This window comes from Poecilia latipinna, unplaced genomic scaffold (assembly GCF_001443285.1).
Source record: "Poecilia latipinna isolate Pla-1442-1.1 unplaced genomic scaffold, P_latipinna-1.0 Scaffold67, whole genome shotgun sequence".
NCBI classification, from domain to species: Eukaryota; Metazoa; Chordata; class Actinopteri; order Cyprinodontiformes; family Poeciliidae; genus Poecilia; species Poecilia latipinna.
In genome coordinates this window covers 127,890-149,601 of record NW_015112683.1, presented here as the reverse complement: position 1 = coordinate 149,601, position 21,712 = coordinate 127,890, and the positions used below count along the sequence as shown (strand labels likewise).

The window sequence follows — 21,712 nt, the reverse complement described above, 5'->3', positions numbered from 1 at the left end:
CCACGAATGACTGGAGTTTGAGAGAGCACACACATGCAAAACAGAAGCACTGAGCCAGGCATACTTTCTATGTAAGTACTATAAGAAAATTCAGCCAGGTAGATGAGCTCTGAGCATGCTTCGAAGATGAAAAAAACAGTTGCAGCAAAAGGTGGATGAAAATTATGAAAAACTCCAAATCAATCAATCAGCAGCAAGGCATTTCAAAGTGCTTTACATAAAAAGCACAAAAACACAAAGTCATGAAACATAGAATCAACAGTCAAAACATTACATTAAGTCAAATGCCATCGTTAAATTTGTAATTGATTACGTTTCAAATACAACTCTAACCAGGTGGGTTTTTAGTCGAGATTTAAAGGAAGTCAGTGTTTCAGCTGTTTTACAGGTTTCTGGAAGTTTGTTCCAGATTTGTGGAGCATAGAAGCTGAATGCTGCTTCTCCTCTGGTTCTGGGGATGTAGAGCAGAACCAGAACCAGAAGAGCTGAGGGGTCTGGAAGGTTGGTACAGCAACAGCAGGTCTTTAATGTATCGTGGTGCTAAACTGTTCAATGATTTATAAACTAACAACAGTATTTTAATGTCGATTCTCTGAGCTACAGGGAGCCAGTGTAGGGACTTTAAAACTGGTGTTATGTGCTCTATCTTCCTGGTTTTAGTGAGAACGCGAGCAGCAGCGTTCTGGATCAGCTGCAGCTGGAGAAGCTGAAGATGCTGTTGCAGTAATCAATGCGACTAAAGATAAACACATGGGTGAGTTTCTCTAAATCGCGCAGACATTAGTCCTCTAACCCTGGAAATGCTCAGGTGATAGAAGGCCGACTTTGTGACTGTCTTAATGTGGCTCAGAAGGTTTTTATCTGTTCTAAGCATTTATTCAGTGATTGGATGGGTTCAGAGTCACCTGACATCGTAATGTAGAGCTTTGTATCATCCACGCAGTTATGATAGCTAATCTTATTTCCTGTTATAACGAGGAAATAAAGTGCTGATCAACTTTGACCCAGAACCTCTGGATGCCAGCTAGCAAGCTGAAGGTTAACAGGGAATTCAAAAATATTTCCAAGGAAAATCAGGTAGACAAAATGTCAAAATTTGACCAAACGTTGCACAATTTAAGGGTTGCGCAAGCAGGTTACAACAGCTTTTACATCATGGAGTACTGGATATATATTTCACATTAAAGCTGGTACAAATAAAACGTTTTGAAACAAATAATCTATGGAGTCACTCAATCAGTATAATTTGTTTTTATGTCCCAAAAACCCAGGAGTTAGAAGGGAGTGTGGACATTCCAGACATCCACAATTACGTTGTTGCAATTACGTTCATTTTCTCCAGCTATCTGTACAGAGGAACAATGTTTTAAAGCATACTTTTAAAATGCTTTAAAAGTATAGCATTTTAAAGCTGCACTAAAATCAGTTATTAGTCAAAACATTAATACTTTGGGTGTTTTTATGGGACATAGAATGCAACTGATCAAACCGGGAAAAAGCAGACTTCCTTGAAAACAATAAGAAAAGTGACTTCTGCCCCCTGTTCCACTGCAACGTTGTGCACCACCTTTGCCTCCTGTGAAACATTTTGAATTTTTTTTTTTTTTTTTTTTTTTTTTTTTTGAATTTCAGCAGAACTGGTGTGGAGTGGTGGGCGTGGATTGATCAGGTCAGAGGAGCTGACCAATCTGAGCAGAGCGGGCTCTGTGGGAGGGGAGGGCTTAACTTTACCGCTTAATGGTTTTACAGCCCTTAAAATTTTCTTATCACAGAACAGAGAAATAATAATAATAAAAGAAGCGAGATACTGCAATTACAAAACGCTTTATTCAAAATAAAAAAATAAAAAAAAACACGCTAATTAAAAAGAGGGATTTTGTTCTATAGACTAGTAAATTTACATTTGGAGGCTGGATGCTGCCTGGCTGGATAATTGAAGGGTAGTGGGTGTAAAAATTGATCTTAATAGCTTAAAGAGGATGCAGATATATATATATATATATATTTTTTTTTTTTTTTTCTGAGAAGTCTTCTGACTCTTCTTGACACCTCACACCCTCCCTGTCCCCCACCTGCTTCACTCTTGTCTAGAATCCATCTCCAGTAGTCCTCCTGAGTCTGACCATGGTCTGATGTCATCCTCTTGATAGTGAGTGGCATTGCGACACAGCAGGTCACCTCCTGGCTATAACCCCAGCGCAGGGCAGCGGGCCAGACTGTGTGTTCCTCCCTCTCCTCTCCACAGATACAGACACACACACACACACACACACAGAGAGAGACAGAGAGAGAGAGAGAGAGAGAGCAAAGCAGAGCGCCACCGTGAGCTCAACACGGCCAGCCAAGGTTACTCATCAGTCTGCTGCACTCAGCTGCTTCTCCTCCACCGATCCTGTATGGTGAGTCTTGTTTTTTTGTTTGTTTTGTTTTGTTTTATTTTATTTTTTTTGCCCCGACCCTCTCATTTTAATAACACTTCGCTTCGCTGAAGCGTCTGAACTTTAAAGGCGGACAGCGGTCATTTATTTAAGTAAAGTTTTCTTTGTTTTTGTTTTTTATTCAAGTAATTCATCCCAGGGAAGTTTGCTGGTGATTAATCAGATTGTTATGTAACTGTAGCAGCCGCCATCGGCTCGGCTCTCTCAGTTTCACCGCAGGCTGCTGGTTTATTTTCCATTATAAAGTGCAGTTTGGGTTACACGCGTGAGCCTGATGTGAAATTACTATCATACAACAAAGCGGTGACCTGAGGGACCGTGTCCCCCCAAACGATGAACGCTTCAAAGCCGGCAGAGGAGCTCACTTCTCCGGCGGAGGAAAGTTGGGAGAGCTCCTTCTAAGGAAAAAGTTTGGAGCCTTCTTGAGGTTTATGATGTCCACTCTCGGATGTTACCAGGAGACGTTTTGACATTTTCCAAGTGCGCTTGTCGATATTGAAACATTGCGGCTCGCGACTGACATTATGTAATCTTTGGACAGTCATTTAATATATCGCAGTTAAACGTACGTCTGCTGGCAGAGTGACGTCATTTCTCGGGACAAGTCGCTGATTCTTAATTGGCTAGAGGTGTGGACTTTGATTAGGCCATTCCCACACTCTGGCTGCATTATCTTATAGCTGTAGTTGAATAATGCTGTGATGACGAAAAACCCAAATTTTCATCCACCGTGGAAATGCAGGGTATGGAAAGTCCGTGCTGTTAGCATGTATAATTTGGATCACCTATTTATGTTGTCATGACGACCATGATTTTATTCAGCTCTCTCCTAAAGTTTTCATTGTCACTCTGGTTGTTTGTATATGGTCGTTATCCTGCCTTTTGGGTTTTGTCCAGCATTACCTCCATAATTATCTCCATCCATCTTCCCATCTTCTTAGACCAGCAGCGCCACAGGAGGATGCTGCCACTTTGCTTCATTGTTAGTTTTCTGAATTCTTACGGAGGCCAAAAAAGCTTCTTCCACATGTTTTCCCATATCTCCTACCTTTAAATTGGACTTCTCAAGGTATTTGTCCAAACAAAGACTTTCTTCCTGCAGCAGTTGTCCCGTCAGCAGAGTTTCCCACCTAATCTCTGCAACTAATCCAGAGTTTGATGGATTTCATCTTGGCTGCTCCCCTGATTAATGCTTTCATTACCCAGTTTGTCAGTTCAGGTGGAGAGCAATGGCTTTGGGAGGACATTCTGTTTACATGTGTTGATAATACTCAACAAGATGCTGAAAGCTTGAGATGTTGTTCTTTAAATCCAAATCACTTTGTCCCTGACCTGTATGAGGTGTTCTTCTATTAACTAATTAGCTAATCAGGTGAGTTCTGAAGGCAGTTTTTTTTTCCTTTCTTTATTTCGTACCTGTCAGAGAAAGGAAAAATGAAAAAAAATAAATAAATAAAAATATTAAACATAAACAAAACCTTCACATTAAGTTTGAGAAGGAGCTAGAAGTAGCCAAAGCTTGTTAAATCTTGACCAAATATGTCCCACGTTATAGATTTACATGCATCTAATTTTTACTCCATGTCACACTTTTTGCTCTTTCAAAACTATATCTGCACAGTCGCAGACAGGTCAGCGTGAAAGTGATTTTTCCACATGCTTTCCATGCTCCCCATGCATCCAGACTGGTGATATATCCTTTGTTCTGGCTCTGGTTATGGCGTTCTGGCGCAGCCCAACATGTAACTGATAGTCAGAGCAAGGGCATCGCTGAGGTAGAGTTGACCGAAATAAGCCAGGTGTGGAGAAACGCAGCCGTCAGCAGTATTCTTTATTATCTCTCGACAGCGGTTTAACGCACCGAGTTTGACCAGTCTGTTCACTGGGATAAAGCAGGAGGCTATATGAACAAAGTGTCTCCACAAACACACATTATTCATTCATTACCCAATTGATCATGTTGTTTCAAAAGGCTTAAGAGAGCCTCTACTGGCTTCTGCTTTTCTGATCTGAAAAATTAGTTTCAGGGGATCATCTCCTCTGGTCAGGGTAGGAACCAAATATCATATTGCCTGAAATTTACCCCAGAAAGTGTTTCACTCTTTTTTTTATTCAGATCAGGAAATACTAGCAGCAGTTTTTTGGGGGGGTTAAGAAATCATCAAATTACACTGAAAAGATAAACACTGTAAAGACAGAACAGCAATTTATCAAATGCAGCAACAAAAGATTAACTAAGCATGCAATGCTTGTTGTATTCACAAACCCATAGTCGGAGTCTCTTCCATGGCAATCTTGTGGGTTGGAAACTGCTGAAAGCCATCACCCCAGAAGATGGTGTGCAAGTAATACTTTCATTTCATTGTTTTATTAAACACCTTGAATTTTAAATCTGTTATATTTTATTTCTTCCTTTTATTAAGGGTTTTCTACCAGGCTTTCACCCCGTTTTGCACTTACAGTATAAATAAACAGCTCGACTTTCTCGCTCAAATTTTATATATATATATATATAATGTGAATTCCAGTGTCTGACAGAGGAAATAAACTTGACAGAAAACATGCTGTGTCTCCCCATATGCTTCCAGCCAAGGACGCAGGTGCTCATGCAGTGAGAGATGCAGCTGTCCGTGATGCAGTGAAATGCTTTTTCAATGCATTTCAAGAAAATACGTCACAAAGAGTGCAGACTATGTAATTCTGTCAGGATGTTGAAAATGGTACGACTGGTCATAGTAGCTCTGGGGAAATACCGACTCTAGGCTGTTTTCTTGAGTGACCAGGTTTCTTGGATTTATTCAGCTTTTTTCTAAAGCAGCAGCAAAACATTATTGTTGAAACTTTACAATAAGGATAGAAGATTTCTTGCTCTCGTTTTAATATTCCCTGAACAGTGGGAAGAAAACTGGAGGATGTTCAGCAATGACTCCATTTATCTGTGTTTTTGTATTGATTTTTGTGAGGTTAATGCAATCAGTCTGACCTGAGACTCTAGAGTTCACGCTGTGCTGCCAATTCTACTGTTCAGGAACAAAAATACTTCCTGGTTCTGAGTAAACCACACAGCATGGAGATTTATTTGGTGAGCTTCAAAGATCAATAGCACCAAAGGCCAAATGTATGTTTGACGCTTCAGCTTACGGCTTTGATGACCTCTGCAGGATTACAGTTTAAGCAAATCACAGAGTCGACAACCATGTGACGGTTTTCATTCCTAAATTCCTTCGAATTAGTAACATGTGGGGTCTGATTTTCTTCTTTGTACATGCATTCATGGGTCTTCTTGGGTGAAAGTTGTACTTCACTCACTACAGAAAAAAGTCCAGCTCTACTCTCTGTTTAGCTTTCTTGATCATTTAGGTTTTCAGAGAAGGGATGCACAGACCCATGCTTAGTGTGACATTTAGTGTGTCTTCATGGGATTCTATGAGATAAACTAACACAAAGTTGTGGATAATTGTAATACAGAAGGGAAATTGAACACAGTCTTCAATATTTTTCACAAATACAAATCAGAAAAGTGTGGTGTGCACCACATGGGTCATTGATAATCACTTATAGCTGCAATTGCAGCCTCAGTTCTTTGATGTGTGTCTCTACCAGCTTGTTTGGTTGCTATTTTTTAAATTTCTTTTTTTTTTTTGGCAAACACTGTCGGACTGGTTGGTTGGGCCATAACTCCTTCCCTGTAACAAGATAACATTGTATGACTTTAGTTTTTACTTTGCATGCTACTATTTTTTTCAACTTGGGTGCGAAGATTTAAGCAATCATTCTTTAGCTTTGCTAGACATTAAATATCACGTACTATGTTGCCAGTTAATTTTTATCTCCACATTTTGTTTACAGGTAAAAAAAAAAATGGAGACCTTAAATCACAAACTAAATGCCTACTTTGAAACATGGATGGGTCCCAGAGGTAAGAGGATGTTGGAAAAGCCTCAATGTTCATTCAAACGCCAGTGAAAGGATTCCTCTCTGCTTTTTCACCCACTAACCTTTCTTCTCTAATTCTTTATCTCCGTATTTCAGATAAGCGGGTGCAGGGAATGCTCCTGCTCGACAATTACCTGCCAACCTTTGCACTCACAGTCATGTACCTTCTGATCGTGTGGCTGGGGCCCAAGTACATGAAGCACAGGCAGCCATATTCCTGCCGAGGCCTCATGGTGCTCTACAATCTGGGAGTCACCTGTTTGTCCTTCTACATGTGCTATGAGGTAAGCAGAGCGCAGAGACGTGACGAAATGAGTCAAAACAGTGCAAAGTCACAACAAAGTGGCATAGAGAAGCATAGATGAGGACCAGGTGTTCTGGAATTTCAGAGACATGTTGTCAGTTTAAGATAAAGGAACAATGTTCATTTTGCTCAAACGTATACCTATGGAAATTAAAAATCAGAGGAACTGGTCATTTGAAGTGGTATGTCATTGCTGAGTTCTTAAAGATTTCTTGTGTTTTTGATTTTCTGTCATTCTTTAATGTTTCAGATGATCAAAATAATATATCAGACAAATATAACTTGAGTTAATATGAAAAGGCAAAAAAATTAATAAATAAAAAATAAAAAATGTTGAAAACACAACTGCCCAGCTTGGTAAATCGTGAATAACCTATGATTAACAATTTCATTTGGATTACTGAGTTTTGCTTTTTTGTTTTTTGTTTTTTTTATCCATTCACTTGTTGAAGTAAATTCATATCAGTCTGGAATAGATTATAATGTTATCATCAAGACTTTGGGACTCCACCAACAAATGAACCGTTATCAACAAATGGAAACATTTAACAGGAGTTCCTCCAGGAGCTCACAAAAAGTTCACAGTAAAACCCAAGAGCAGCATCTAAAGCACTTTATCTCACTTGACTCGGTGAAGGTCAGTTTTCATGACAATAGCACAGAAGCTGGGCAAAGAGAGCATCCTTTTAGGAGTCCAAAGGTGAAAGCCATCGGTTTGGGACCTTGGGTCCACGTCATAGCGGCTTAAATAGCCAAAACGACAACACAACCACTTATTAGTTTTATGGTTTGGAAAGCTCTTTAAATAAATGAAATCATTTGAAAGGGCGTTAATCACAAAATCTTTTCCTGGCGTTTACGTTTGCTTGATGATCTGAAAGCGATTCTCGGCTCTTATTTTACCCAAAATAAGATCTTTCTCAGCCCTTTAAACAAAATGATCCTGAAGTCAGGAGGCTATTAGTTTATCTTAGCAACGAAGCCTTAAAAACTACGGGAATCAGCAGGTGTTGGGCCATAAACGTCTTCTAACCGTAATGAATCTTCACATCTATTTTAGGGAAAAAAAATATTTCAACCATTTCTTCACAGCTGCTCTTTGTCTTTATTGTGTCTCACTGAAAGCTGTGTCTGAGGACAATGTTATCAGGAAGAAACAAGGACACAACAGGATGCTGATAGGCTGGCTGTTTTAGAAATCAAAACTCTCACATGTCCTGATTGACGTCAGCACAACCCTATGTTTTTAAAGCAGCTGACTAAGCTGCTGAAATTGATAGATACAGTGATGCAAAGCATACTTGTGCGTATTTGGCAAGTTGGCATAGTCTGAGCTGCGACAGCAGCAAGAATGTATACTTGTCGATTTGTGCTCTGTGACCCAGATGTAGCGTTTGTGTGCGGCGGACTTGAGTATCTGCCCCGTCGTTCACATCCGGCTTCCAGTCTCGCCGTCTGCGTTGCGTAAGGTCCCAGTGAACAGTTGGCCGGTTTATTCACATTAAACTCTGGACTATGCAAATGGCCCAGTCCCAGGGTGAACTTTTAGTGGGCCAAATCTGATGTCACCTGATGTGAATCAAAGTGCAGAGCGGCTTTCTGCTTCCTGTCAGCCTGCCAGCGCTCAGTCGATATTCAGGCTGTAATGTATTTTGTTTAATATGCAGGATGTTCATTGTTACAGAGAGGTTAATGTCTGTGACCACGTAACAAAACAATTAAAACTCAAAACAGAATCAATCTTCATTCATTCTGTTAAGCAATAGCACTTTTGTTGCCTTTTGATCCACAGACGGTGAACTGATTTATTTTTGCTTCCATGTTCTGATCACATTCAGCTCTCGCTACAGTTATTGGTACTCTTTGTGTGCAAAACCCTTAAAATAGATGCATTATTTTCTCCAGTGTCACAAAAGGTTTTTAGTGCTGGCGAACCCAGATATGCATTTTCCCTCCAAACGTGGCACAATTTAAGGGGAAATAAACCGCCCTTTTCATTTAGATAAAATTGTGGCCTAGAAAGGATGAAGAAATTCACCCAACACTTGTTTCCATGCTTTGTTGTGTGCCGAACCAATTTCCACACGGTCAGATTTGTCTTTGCTGTAGCCATGGTAAAGATCAGCAGCACCTTTTTCACGCAGCTGACCAGCAGTGCACAGCAATAGATAGAATAGAGGCAGGGATACCCTCTTGTCACTCTGGTTACTCATTCTGAGTAACTGTCCCATTTATAACCTAAAAAATACAATTAAACCATCCTATGACCTCTGATGACAGTAAAAAGTACAGAAAGCATTAAAAACGTTTCACTTAAAATTGCTCTACATCAGTTGTTTGGGATGCCACTAATTACGGCAATAGCTGTTTTGTTTGTTAAAAACAAAAATTTCCTAACATGATTGCAAGAAACCAAACATATTTAAATATTTGTGCAAATGTTTGCATTGTGCGTTACATTGTAACATATCCAAAACAAAACAGCTAAAAGAAACATTTGTTTATCATAAGTCATTGGTATTTCTTTCCAGACAGTTGCTGATCAGCAACTGTAGAGAAACAATTTTATGAATTGTTTCTCGACAGAAACAATTTATAAATAAATTGTGTCTCTCAGCTGGATTATCAGTCTTCTTTTGAAGGTTCTGCGGTTTCATCATCTACAGTTGATGAGCAGCTCAAACCAGAGTCACCTTCTCATGCCGAGTCAATCCGAAACTTAAGCAAGAGATGAGAAACTTTATCTGCTTTTCTAAGTTGCTCCGTATTGATGTGTTTGTGTCGTTTCTACGAAAAGGAAATAAGTCCCAACACCAAGCCTTTGACGCTTGAGCAGTTCTTTCAGGCTCCTCGTCGTCTTCTTGTTGACTTCATTGTTGCTGATTTTACAACCAGCTCGCTCACCGTTTATCTTAATGGCTTCCTCTGCAGCTTGCTACGACTGCATGGTACGGTGGATACAACTTCTACTGCCAGAACACCGACAGCGCGCCAGAAGCGGATAAAAAGGTCTTAACAATTACGCAAACTTACCGTTGTTTATCACTGCATGCTGTTTACTTTGCATTAATGATTTGTTTCGACTCGCTCTAAGCAAACAGTGGCGTAAAGACAAATACTGATTGAAAACGAAAATATTTTTATGACCGCTTGAGTTTATTTATTTCGATTGGCGATTCATAAAATCAGCCTACATTAACTTTATGTTGTTCTGAACTAGAATCCACCTACAGGAACGCTGTTGTTTGTTTTTTGTTTGTATTTGTGACGTTGCGTTGTGCCGTGACCCTCTTCCAGATCATAAGTGTCCTTTGGTGGTACTACTTCTCCAAGCTGATCGAGTTCATTGACACCTTTTTCTTCATACTGCGGAAAAACAATCACCAAATCACGTTTCTCCATGTCTACCACCACGCCAGCATGCTGAACATCTGGTGGTTCGTCATGAACTGGATACCCTGCGGTCACTGTGAGTGTTTTACTCAGATTCACACTCCGATGCCTCCAGAACCTTTTTTTTTTTTTACCATTTGGCGTCTGAATAGAGCTAAATAATTCAAGAGCTTCCACGTTAAAGTCACGTCTCAAAACACTTAGTTCTCCCTGAAAAGTTCAAAGGGTACACTAACCTGAAAACTGCAGCTTTGTGCGAAAAGCTTTTTGTTTGTGAGCTTTTCATCCCGAGAAAGCTTTAGGAATTATTCATGTGTCTTTTTTTTTTTGAGTGTTTGACGCAGATAAATAACTTTATGTCTCTCCTCAGCATATTTCGGGGCCTCCTTGAACAGCTTTGTCCACGTTGTGATGTATTCCTACTACGGCCTCGCAGCCATTCCCGCCCTCCGACCCTACCTCTGGTGGAAGAGGTACATCACCCAGCTGCAGCTGGTAGGTTCGGTCGGAGCAATCGGTTGCTTTTCTTGAATGAAGCAGTAAGTCGACATCGCAGAGACACACAGAAAAGTTCCCGCTGAAACACCTTCCCACGTTTTTGTGATGTGAAAAAGTGAAACGAGGATAAATCATGTCAAAGCTTGTCCTCTGTTACAATTCATTTGAAAAACAAATCTGGTTGAATAAGTATGTACACCCTTACACAGACTTGCTGAGCTCCGTCTGTTCGCCACATCTTGATCTGACAATGTTTGGACACTCTGAGTGGAAAACGTTCACCAAATGTGTCAGACTGAAACGGCGACTTATTTTTTCCGGAATATTTCTCTATCAGTTCAGTTGTATTTCATTGTAAGCACAGTTTCATTGTACTGATGGGCTGTTTTTGTGTCCAACATATCATTTAAGACTGAAGCCTTAAGCTGTGAGACATTTTCAGCCTCCTGCAGCCTGACAAAGCTGTGGCCTTAAGTCCGCAAGGTACTTGGGGAGTTTGAGCATTCTTCAGATTGAGTTAGATTGTAGCTGTGATTATGTGAAATAATGTTACTCTTCTAATCGTGCTCTGAAATGGAAAGTTTATATGATGATAACTTCTTGTTCACTGAAGTGTCATTTGGATGGCTTAACGACTTTGGATCTGTTTGTGAGAATATTTCTGTCCTTGATGAAGTTTTGTTGAAGAATTTTTCCCAAGGTGGACAGACGCCATCTTGAATTTATCGTTCCTACACATTGTGTCTCTGCTGAGCCCTTTAAAAATAGCAAACAGCAGTTGTTTTATTGTTCTATTTTAAAAGCTGATACAGACTCATTAGTCTGTGTTCATCTCAGCTGTCCTTCAAGTTCTTCAGTGTTTGCACCTTTTCTTGTTCTCTCCGCAGATCCAGTTCTGTTTGACCGTGACGCAGACGGCGTTGGCGGTGGTCTGGCCGTGCGGCTTCCCCATGAGATGGCTGTACTTCCAAATAAGCTACATGTTCTCGTTCATTGTCCTTTTCTCAAATTTCTACGTCCAGGTGAGATTCTTTTGCCTCTTAAATGTAATAGTCGACAGACGTACGCAAACATTTTTTCCATGCACCAAACTTGCTGAGGATGCACTCCGGTTGCTTTACGTTCTGTCCAGAAGTGGATTATGCAACAAACCTCCCCGAACACGGATGTGTAGAATCTGTAGAATAACAGGCAGAATGATGCCATGAGGTTCTGTGGTTTCTTTAATAAATTGCATCACTTGGCATGACTTGGGAGCTCCTTTTTTTTATTTCTGCTTTTAAGTTTTAGTCCTCATTTTGTACAATTCAGTGTTTTATGTTTTGTTGCCTGTTTTTCCTTTCTTAGAAAATCATAACTTTGGTTGTGTGTGCTATGCATGGCTTAATAGGAAAGCTAACATGCAGATTAACTTGACAACCCATTTCTATTTTCAGGAATATATTTAATATTTTTAAGAAGAAACGAGAACCTTTGAGGTCATGTTTCCATTGTCCTACTACTCTGAACTTTTATCCCTCCTCTCCATGTTTATTATGTGTGTTTAATATAAGAGGGAAGCTCCTCTTTGCTCCTCCTGAGCTTGCTGTTGTGTTGAAGAGTGTTACTGAGTGTGTGAGGGTGATGGAAAAAATGCTGCTGCAGCATAAATAAAATCTGCTACTTTATTACAGGTCATTCTTGTACATTCGCTCCATTTTGTGGAATATATGAAGTTTGTCCAGGATTTTAACAAGATTTAAATATATTTAATGGGTACAAACTTCTGTTTTATTGCGATTGTAGCTGCGAAATAAACATATTATTATTATTATTACTTCGACTGGGAATTTAGCCATTTTGTCTTGAAAGCAGGAACTAAATGTAACAGAAAATAGGAACTGTAGAAAAATATTATTCTGAAAGAATCTTTTAATCCAAAATTCGGGCTTCAGAGTAATATAAAAAGCAGGAGTTTTTGTCTGGAATAATTTCAGACTAAACTATTTTTATACTGGTAGATGGAAGATGCAGCGAAATCACAGAGGTGTGAATTATGATCCTAGAAATCCATCCCGATTCCTGGAAAGGTGGAATGAGAACCATTTTAAAGGCATTCACAATTAATTATTATTGTGACAGCAAAATCTTTTAATATTTTTACAATAAATATTTATCTATCATAATTTTTTAACACATTGCATTGTCACATTTTAGTCGCTCTTGTTTTTATAAGGAGCTTTTATAAAGATTTTCTTAGTTATACTGTAAATTTCCCCTAAGCTGAACTCATTCAAGTGCTTTTTGTTCTGTATTTGATATTCTTAGGAGAGAAAAAAAACTTCTTTATGCTGATTGCATATGTTATAACATGGATATACAGTCTGTTACATCATAAACCATATTATTAAAGTGCAATTTAACCTTTTACTTCACTTTGTTTTCTGAAGTGTACATATCATAGTCCTTAACTGACTTTTCTTTTCTTTTTCTTTCTTTCTACTCCAGACATACAAGAAGCGCATCGATTCTCAAAAGAAGGAGCGCCAGAACGGTTCCTCTGCGTCGGTAAACGGACACGCCAACGGAACGGCGTCGATGGAGCGCACAGCACCCAGAAAGCTCAGGGTGGATTGATATTTGAGAAACTACCGCCAGTTTCCCACTGTAGCCCGTTAGGTTATGCTGCTAGAGTTATATGTATATTTTTATCTAGAATAGACCAGACCAGCATTCACTTCAGATAAAATAAGCCACAGACAGCACATGCAGAGACTTTTCCTTTATTTCCCTCACATAAGTACAAAATAGGTCTGAACTACTGAATCGTTATAGCTCTAAGTGACGAGTACTGTAGTATTCTTGAATCTTTACACTTGCGCCTCCCTCGCCTTTTGGTCGGTGAATTGCTAAGAAAAAACTCAGTGCAGACAAACATACAGTCAGAAAAATTCAGCAATGCTTTGCACAACAAAGGTCCAAAGATTAACAACGGAGCATGTTGGCAGAATGTTTTATAGCACATCGTGATATCAGTTTAAGGGACACTTTAAGACAAACAGCAATTAGTATGTTTGTTTTTTTTTATAGTTTAACTGCAATATGATACATATGTGTCTCACTTTATCTTATTCCTGCTTGCATGGTTGCATAATCCAAACTTTTAGTCTCGGTCAGGTACTTTCTTCAGGTCGGTTTGAAACCGTCTCATCACGACCAAAGCGTTGCTCATATTAGCATTCAGGTTAACTGTGGTCACAGCGTGAAAGGAGAGCTACTACGTTTTCAAAAGCAGGATTAAAAAAAAAACAAAAAACGATCCAACTTTAAAGGAGTTTTGTCAGAAAATTAATTCTCCTTTCACAATGTGTTGCTCAGTTATTCATCTGAGAAATTATGCAGGGCATTATGAGAAATGCAAAAAGCTTAAATGTTTTGTGTTCTGTTGTTTCTGGGCAGTTACATGAGCTTTCAACACTACTTTTTATTTTTTTTTACCTGAATAAGCTGATGTTCAGAAAGTTCTGGAAAAAAAAGAGTGACTGCTGAAAACTCTAATATGACTGAATAGTTTGGTATCAACATTGCATTACAGTTTTACAGTTTTTTACAGTACTTAAAAATCTAGATTTATTCCTAAATGCAGAACATCAGAAAAATAAATCCGTCTGTGAATGGCATTAGTAGTACAGGTATGAGCAACTCTGCTTGCTCTTTAATAGTTGTGTTTTGCAGCAGACATTTTGACGACTGAATGGCTAAAAATAGCGAAGGTTCCTCTCAGTAATCCAGTGAACCTTGGCAGTATGCAGACCAGCAGCAGCAGCAGCATCTTACAAAGGGAGGCCATGGAAAAAGTTAATGGAGTTAACCGCCCTGAACTTTTTCTCTTAGGACAATTCAAGAAGGTTGCTTTGAGGAAACAACCCTCTAAAACTACATCAAAACATTTCATTCTTAAACAACGCACATGCCAAAGTATTTTTCCATGCGATGTTAGTGTTTTATATGAGATTTCAGTTTTGGAATTCGATATTTATCTAGACTCAAACTGTGAAACAAGCATTTACCGTATCATCCCAACTTTCCCAGAAATCATTAATGAGCAAAATGCTGCAGTTAGCTACCAGATCTGTGTGGTTAAGGGCTATTTCACTCGTTTCTTTGTCATCTGGACCAATTTTGTCAGTAATATTTTAACTTGTAAAATATGGACTGTATTAAGTGCAAAAAACCCAAAAAAACAAAAAAAACCTTGGCTATCGAATTTGGTGATCAGACATTGCTGTAGAGATTGGCATACTTTTGCTTTCCTAATACAATGATAATAACAGAAATACATAAAATGTGACGTTTAAGGCCACTCACGTGTTAACAGTTAAAGCTTAAAGCATCTCTATAAACATCCTGGCTTCTGGACCAACTAATATATTTTGTCACGCAGCTTAGAAAGTTATACTGTAATTTTCTCTAATCAAATTCATAAAATGTGTTTAGTTCCTTCAGAATCCCTCATCTTGATTTGTATCTCACCAACAATTGAAAATCAGAAATGTTCAGGTTTTTTAAAAAAATTTTTTAAACATTCGCGCAGGTTGATTTTGATAGAAATAAGAGAATCAGTCAAATTGCAGTGCGTAAGGCTGCAGACGGCACGCTTAGCTTTGCGTAGAGTGAAGCACCCACCCTGGCTGAGTCACAAATCAGCTTACAAACCTCCAAAGCTCACTTTAGGTCTGATGGGTTCAGACAGAGCCAGACTGGATGTTTCCAGCTAAAATGTTCGGCCCAGTTAACTGACTGCAGCTTGCAGAGCGCATATGTAGGTAATGACTCAGTAGGACGCTGCCCAAACACGTAGACCTCCGTTTCCCCCACTCAGTAGATCGGAAATGTGAAAATCGGCATCAAACAAAGTCCACGTTTTCACAGCGCAGTAGACCTGGCCCACTTGTAACTGCTAGTGAAAACATGCCATAACTGTAGTTGTTTTTGTTAAATTTCTGGTGTATTTGTATGTATTTATGAGCAGAGTTAGCACTGGTTTAACTCATAAAGCAAAAATGAATGTAATGGTATAATATATATATATATATATATATAAAATTTCTTTATTTTTTTTTTCTGAGGTCTGGTGTAAATGAGGTCTGGTGATGTGTTATCACTGATGCTTTACTTACTGTAACACATTAAAAACAAACTACAACTCTGATCAATCACGGCTTCCAGCATTTTTTTTTTTTTTTTCAGGTGGAAAATAACCCTAAAGATATAAAAATGAATAATCTTTCCCTGGAAAAATGAAGTAACATCTGTATCCATAACTGTGAGATCCTTGTCTGAACAGGCTAAGAATTGTGTTGCAACAATTATTACTTAGCGATTTGTCGGCTAACGTTTGTTGGCTTTACTTTGATGACTTACTTTGAAACTTACAGGCAACTTCAAATGGAAACTTTGCTTGGAAGCTGTAAAAAGTTATCATTTTGTATCAAGTTCTAACTTAAGTGATCAAATAAATATTCCTTGTCCTTCTCTATGAGAAAAGTTAAAGTTAGAATGGTGAATATAAAAATGAGATCAATATTTTTTTCTTAACGGCTCCCACCACTTAGTGAGCTTTGAGCGCGATAGGGCCGAGGTTTCACACATTTTTGGCATTCTTGGTCATAACACTGTGAGCCTGATAACATTTGTAGCTGATTTGGTTTGGCAGACTCAAACCACAAATTGTGAACAAAGAAAAATCAAGATACATTCCAGAGAAAGAAAGAAAGAAAGTAAGACTTGCTTCTCGAAGACTTTTTCACTCTGACGTTCTTGCCTCACACGGTGTGAGTGGGCTTGGTGCACTGGAGTGCGACACTGCACCACGTGTTGGGAGCACAGAGAAACTCATTGTGAAGTTTCGTGGCATGCTTCCCAGCCAGTATTTCAAATCGAGACTTCCTGATTTTCTGAAGCCGTCCAGTGAGGAAGGTCAAGTGCACGCTGCCCTCCACGTTTCTCGATGCTTCTGGTAAAGGTGTGTAAAAGCCTCGGAAAAAATAAATCTGCTACTCCAGTTACCACAGAAAATTTGAAGGGTGTGTAAAATCATCCTTTTTATCACTTTTCATTCTCAGTTAAAGTGGTGAAAATTATCCCGGTAGACATTTCCATGTTAGAAGTTGAGAAAAAATGTGTTTTTTTTTCCACAGACTTGCTGAAATCAGACATTAGGGTGTGATGTGGACAAATGTAGCAATACCAAGATCTCTAGTTCAGCTACGACTGCATAAGGCAAATATGGTGAGATGAAGTGAATAAAACTGTTATTCCTGTAATTTAATAAAACATTTTTTTTTTTAAATCAGTCCAACGTCCACACTTTAGACGCCCCTGCTGTATTGTTTAAGTGGAAGCATTTTGTTTTAACTTTTACATCAGTTCAATAAAAGCTTCTGAAGCAGCTAAGGGCAAAAAAAAATTTTTTCCATTTTTTTTTTTTTTTTTTCTCTCTCCAAATCCCTTTGGCTCCGCTTGTGTTTGGTTCTCAGAAAATACATGGATTATACTGATGCGTTCAGCTGTAGGACAAATGCAGCAAGTCAGAAATCAGATCTGTACTGTCTGTTCATCGGGGTTGTGTAATGGGATCTCCGTGACTTTTTCACGAGTCATCATTTTATCGCCACAGCTGTGCGTGCACGAAACAAATGTATTTGCATTGTTACATATTGCGATACCAAGACTTTTTTATTTTCATCTCATTTATTTGAGGAAGAAAGTGCACGATGAAACGAAAAAAATCACATTCAATGCTTGAAACAGGTGGGGGGAAGGTTGCTAATCAGTGTAGCTTTCAAGCAAATCACTGTAATTTCTGATTATCAGAAAATAAGCAGCATCCTAACAGGCAAACCTGAAACAAAACATGCTGGCGTGTGGGAAAACATGAGGGCGTTAAGAGGCGACACCATAATCCTGCTACAGCACAAACTGCACAGACTGAAGAGGATTCGTTTTTTTATTTAGATGGCGAGTTCAGCTTCTTCTGTGATTTTTCACGGGATCATGCACGGCTGTGTCTGCTCCTTACAGCGGCTGCTCGGAGAAAGCGGTATAGCTCTTCACTCGTGCAAAGAAGAAGGGCGTGTACATCCTGTCGAGGTCAAACGTTGTGATGACAGTTTCCCCAGTCAGCCTGAAAACATGATTATGGGTAATTAGAAACTATAAGTGCAGGAAGAGTTTTTTTTTTTTTTTTTTCCTGCTAATTTGCCTTACTTGTAAGTGATGTGGCAGGAGTGGTGGATCCACACAAGCTTACTGAAACTCTGACGCCCTCTGGAGGTCAGATGCAGCCCCACGTGGAAGGCGTGCTCGGCCTCGGGAGCCTGGTTCCGCCTGCAGAACCGATTTCTTTGAAACTCGGTCGGTTTCTGCGAAGAAACGGCAACGATTTACAAGCCGATCCAGGACCTGAAAACTCAGCTGGGACGCTCAAGTTCGAGCTTATTTGTACAGCACATTTCAGCCAAAAGGCAGTTAACTCTGGCAATAAACATTACATTTTGTCGAGTTCTGTCAACAATGCACGTCAAATATGCTGATCATCACCATTTCACACACAAATGTTGGAAAAATTAACAACCACACACACAAAAAAAAACAAAAAAACTTTACATCCTCCTTTTTCTTGCAGACGACAGCAAAGACTTTGGTTTGGTTGTCCGTCTCTTGTGACAGACGGAAATGACCGAGCAGAGCAGAATCCATTCTGTAAGAGGAAAGACAATTGCAGAGGTCACAGCGGCTGATGGTGTTTCTGAGCTTGTAGAGCACTGAGCCGCACCTGATGTTTCTCGTACGCAAGCGGGGAACGACAGACAACGGGTCCTCGGGGGTGGTGACCATCAGGACGAAGCCATCGGGGAAGAACCGGAGGTACCTTGAAAGGCAAAGTCAAAACATAACGGATAAAGGTTTAAACTTTGTGTGTTTATCCTATTAATTGAGACGTGAATAAACAGTAACGTACCTGTAGTACTCAACGTGATGCCAAGCTCTGTAGAATCCGTCCAAGGACTCCTCTCCTTGACGGATGTACGATGTCTTGCTGATGTAGACACCTGAGGAGAAGTGGCATGAAGGGACAATAAATAATATGCACTAAATGCACACTTATTCCTAAAACAATATTCTCACAAGAACTCTTAATCACATTTTGTGCACCCTCTTGACTGGTTTTAGATACACTTCTATCTTAACTTAAAAATTCCTGAGTATTTTTTGTTTCCTGATCAAATGTTCTGTCTTTTTGTTTTATTTTTTCTCTGAAAAAAAGGCCATTTTTTAAACACTCGAGGGCATGATTTAAAAAACAAAAAGACTGAAATATTCCTTAAATATTCCGACATTTCAACAAAATAAAATTGAAGCTGAAACAATGTGTCGCTACCGTCGAACCGGACACGTGGCCTCTGCAGGAACATTTCCCTCCAGGACTTGAAGGGCACTACTTTGGTGCAGTTTCGTCCCCAAACTCTTAAACAAGCCGAACGCCAAATCTCAGGGTCCCTGAGGAAGACACAACAAATAAATAAAAACCAAAAGATGAATATTTCTGAAACCTGTTGAGCAGAAACAACTTGACTGCAAACCAGCCACTTCACCTGGCAGAGATGTAGAACCCCCGGCAGACCAGGGACAGCTGCTCCAGGGCCCGCATGTCCAGTTCGCTCGACACAACCCAGCGAAATATGTACATCAGGATTTCCCGTGGCAAGGCTGGCAATTGGAGAACGCAGGTTTCAATACAGATGCGGACATGAGGACCTCAAATGAGTTTACGCAAAAGGTCTAGGAAGTCATCTCTACCTGAAATGTGCGTCTGAGTCGCCTCAAGCTCAGGAGAGCAGATCTTTGGAAAGGAGCTCTCCAGAGTGAGCTGCTGCTCAAAGTAGGTGAGCAAATCCTCAATCTCCCCGTCAGTGTCACTGTCCTCCATGCTGAGAAAATTACAATTTAGTGATAATTCACGAGTCCTGTGTTGAGCAAGACGGTGATGCTGGAATTTATGATTTGATGCAATAAGACAGACGTGTCAAACTCATTTTCAGTTCGGGCCACATGTCTTCAATCAAAGGACTGGTTGTGGCAGAATGTAAAGGTAAAGTTACCCATTAGCCAACTATTAAAATATTATTTAATCAAAAGAAGAGAAGCAATTTAACTTGACATTGCTTAATTTATGACTGCTGTGATGTTAATTGTAACTTACTAATTTCCTCCACCTCTGTCTGCGTCAGGAGGACGGCTGTAGTTGATTTTAAACTCAATGTCAGGGTCAAGCTGCATAGCCAAGCGATAGAACTTGATAGCTGCAAATAAAAAACATACTTGGATGATACTGAATCTTATGTAAATTCTCACACAAAACTCAGACAGTAACAGGTGGCAATTAAACAAGCTCAAATACTACAGAACTCATTTAAAAATAAGACTGCGATTGCTTCTGAACATAATTGTTGTATTCGATTTATCATTTCGCTGACAAGTATGTTCACCACCTTCTATTTACTTGCCTTCATAGACAGCCCCATTCTGCTCCTCCTGCACAGCTCTCAGAAATAGCTCTGTAGCCTGACAGGAAGGCGAATCTCAGTCATCTAGTGCAACACTTTACCAAGCTGTTAGTTATACTAACAAACAAACAAACAAAAAAACAATAAATAACCAGCTCACTTTTTCCTCTCGAGCAATGTCTTGGGTCCTCTTCACACCTCTTGCCCCCTGCAGTCGGTCACTCGTTCCAGGGCTCGGCTTGAGTTCAGACATCCACTGAGCTCTGAACACATTGAGTTCCAGCTGCCAGGAAATTACAAAACAAAACATAAAAGAAATTTTTTCCCTCCCCTTATTAGCAGGGTGTATAGCTGTTTTTATCAACATCAACATAACGAAATAGAGAAAATCTGTTTTAAACACGCCTGTTCCGATAAATAACCAAATAAATGAAAAACAAAATGCACATAAGAATATAAATACGAGTCTTTGGATTGTTTTATTACCTGAAGGTTTGGATCATCTGAACTCTCATCTTCATCCTCTAGCGTACCTCCAATATCAGCATTTTCATCTGCCTGCAAAGGTAAGCAACACTGTTGGAACCATGGTAGTTTTTCATACAACTACGTTTAACCAAGATTCTCTGCAAAAATGTTGTCTGGCCTTGCTTACCGCTAAACAGTATTCATATCACTTTTCAGTTTATTTCTGAAGTTGATTTTGCATTTAATTTCCATGAGTGTAATTTGATTATATTACCCAAGCCATTTAACCAATACTTCCTCCTGGAGAGCTACTCCAGGAAGTACTGCTCTACCTTTAGTCATAGTATGGCCTCCACAATGGAAATACTGAGACAACAAAAGCAAATCAATAAATGCCTTCCTTTATAAGGAACAGTGCATTAACGTCAATGATCTCAACCTGTTATTTTGAAAATGGGAAATTGAGAACATCTGTGAGTTATGTGCCAGTTTTTCACAAAACTAACTTTAGCTAAACATCTGCTGACATAAACAACTGTAACACGCCCACCAAAAGCTCATGCAAGTTTCCATTTAAATGCCATGTTGTGTACTGACGTTAATATTAGATCAAGCGAAACAGGGTAATCTTTTTCCGCGCTGGGTGCGCATTTTGTACTTTATCTGTTAACTAACCCCGATGTTTACTAGTAGGTACGTGCAGAGACCTTATTGCTAAACGGGTAACCTGGAGGAAAGCAGGTGTCGTTACTGTTAGCTTCGTTAGCTACAGAGCAGGCTAACCCCCCAAAACAAATGAAATGTATAAAACACGGACACCCACCATGACACTTTGGCCAGTAGGTCTCTCTGTTTTTATCTTCGCAGGCGCTCACCGGTCCCGTTTACAGTTCACGGTCGGAGAAACGAACCACACAGCAGACATATTTACGAGCTCGCAGGAACGCAGCCATCTTGCAGAGCGGCCCCGGAGCGTCGATGACACGTTCGGGTAAAGGGTGCGCTGAGGCGGGGCAGAGAGAACCAGTGAGAGACGCTATGCGAAGACATCGCCATATACCAGCGCTAACCCACATAAAGCTCCACACTGATTCCAGTTTATTCACTGGTGGTCAGTTCATTAAAAC

At 39.7% G+C, this 21,712-nt stretch overlaps 2 protein-coding genes across 3 annotated transcripts; one reads left to right on the top strand and one right to left on the bottom strand.

The window, feature by feature from the left end:
- Nucleotides 1–2,284: 2,284 nt before the first annotated feature.
- elovl5 (ELOVL fatty acid elongase 5) lies at nucleotides 2,285–13,499 on the top strand. Of its 2 annotated transcripts, none has more exons than XM_015060246.1 (8): nucleotides 2,285–2,399; nucleotides 6,288–6,357; nucleotides 6,471–6,658; nucleotides 9,610–9,687; nucleotides 9,976–10,147; nucleotides 10,442–10,566; nucleotides 11,457–11,591; nucleotides 13,057–13,499. In XM_015060246.1, exons 1-8 carry the CDS (start codon nucleotides 2,397–2,399, stop codon nucleotides 13,183–13,185), a joined length of 900 nt encoding a protein of 299 aa, XP_014915732.1. In that variant the 5' UTR covers nucleotides 2,285–2,396; the 3' UTR covers nucleotides 13,186–13,499. The 2 variants fall into 2 exon arrangements, with proteins under 2 accessions (XP_014915732.1, XP_014915739.1); XM_015060253.1 differs by having other exon boundaries at nucleotides 2,285–2,401; nucleotides 6,291–6,357.
- Nucleotides 13,500–17,282: 3,783 nt separating this feature from the next.
- Nucleotides 17,283–21,588, bottom strand: fbxo9 (F-box protein 9). The gene is made up of 13 exons (XM_015060234.1): nucleotides 21,409–21,588; nucleotides 20,604–20,675; nucleotides 20,278–20,400; nucleotides 20,118–20,175; nucleotides 19,814–19,913; nucleotides 19,411–19,541; nucleotides 19,206–19,320; nucleotides 18,992–19,110; nucleotides 18,572–18,662; nucleotides 18,386–18,481; nucleotides 18,217–18,310; nucleotides 17,818–17,972; nucleotides 17,283–17,734 (listed from the first exon to the last, which is right to left on the bottom strand). Exons 1-13 carry the CDS (start codon nucleotides 21,409–21,411, stop codon nucleotides 17,626–17,628), a joined length of 1,266 nt encoding a protein of 421 aa, XP_014915720.1. The 5' UTR covers nucleotides 21,412–21,588; the 3' UTR covers nucleotides 17,283–17,625.
- Between the last annotated feature and the right edge of the window lie 124 nt (nucleotides 21,589–21,712).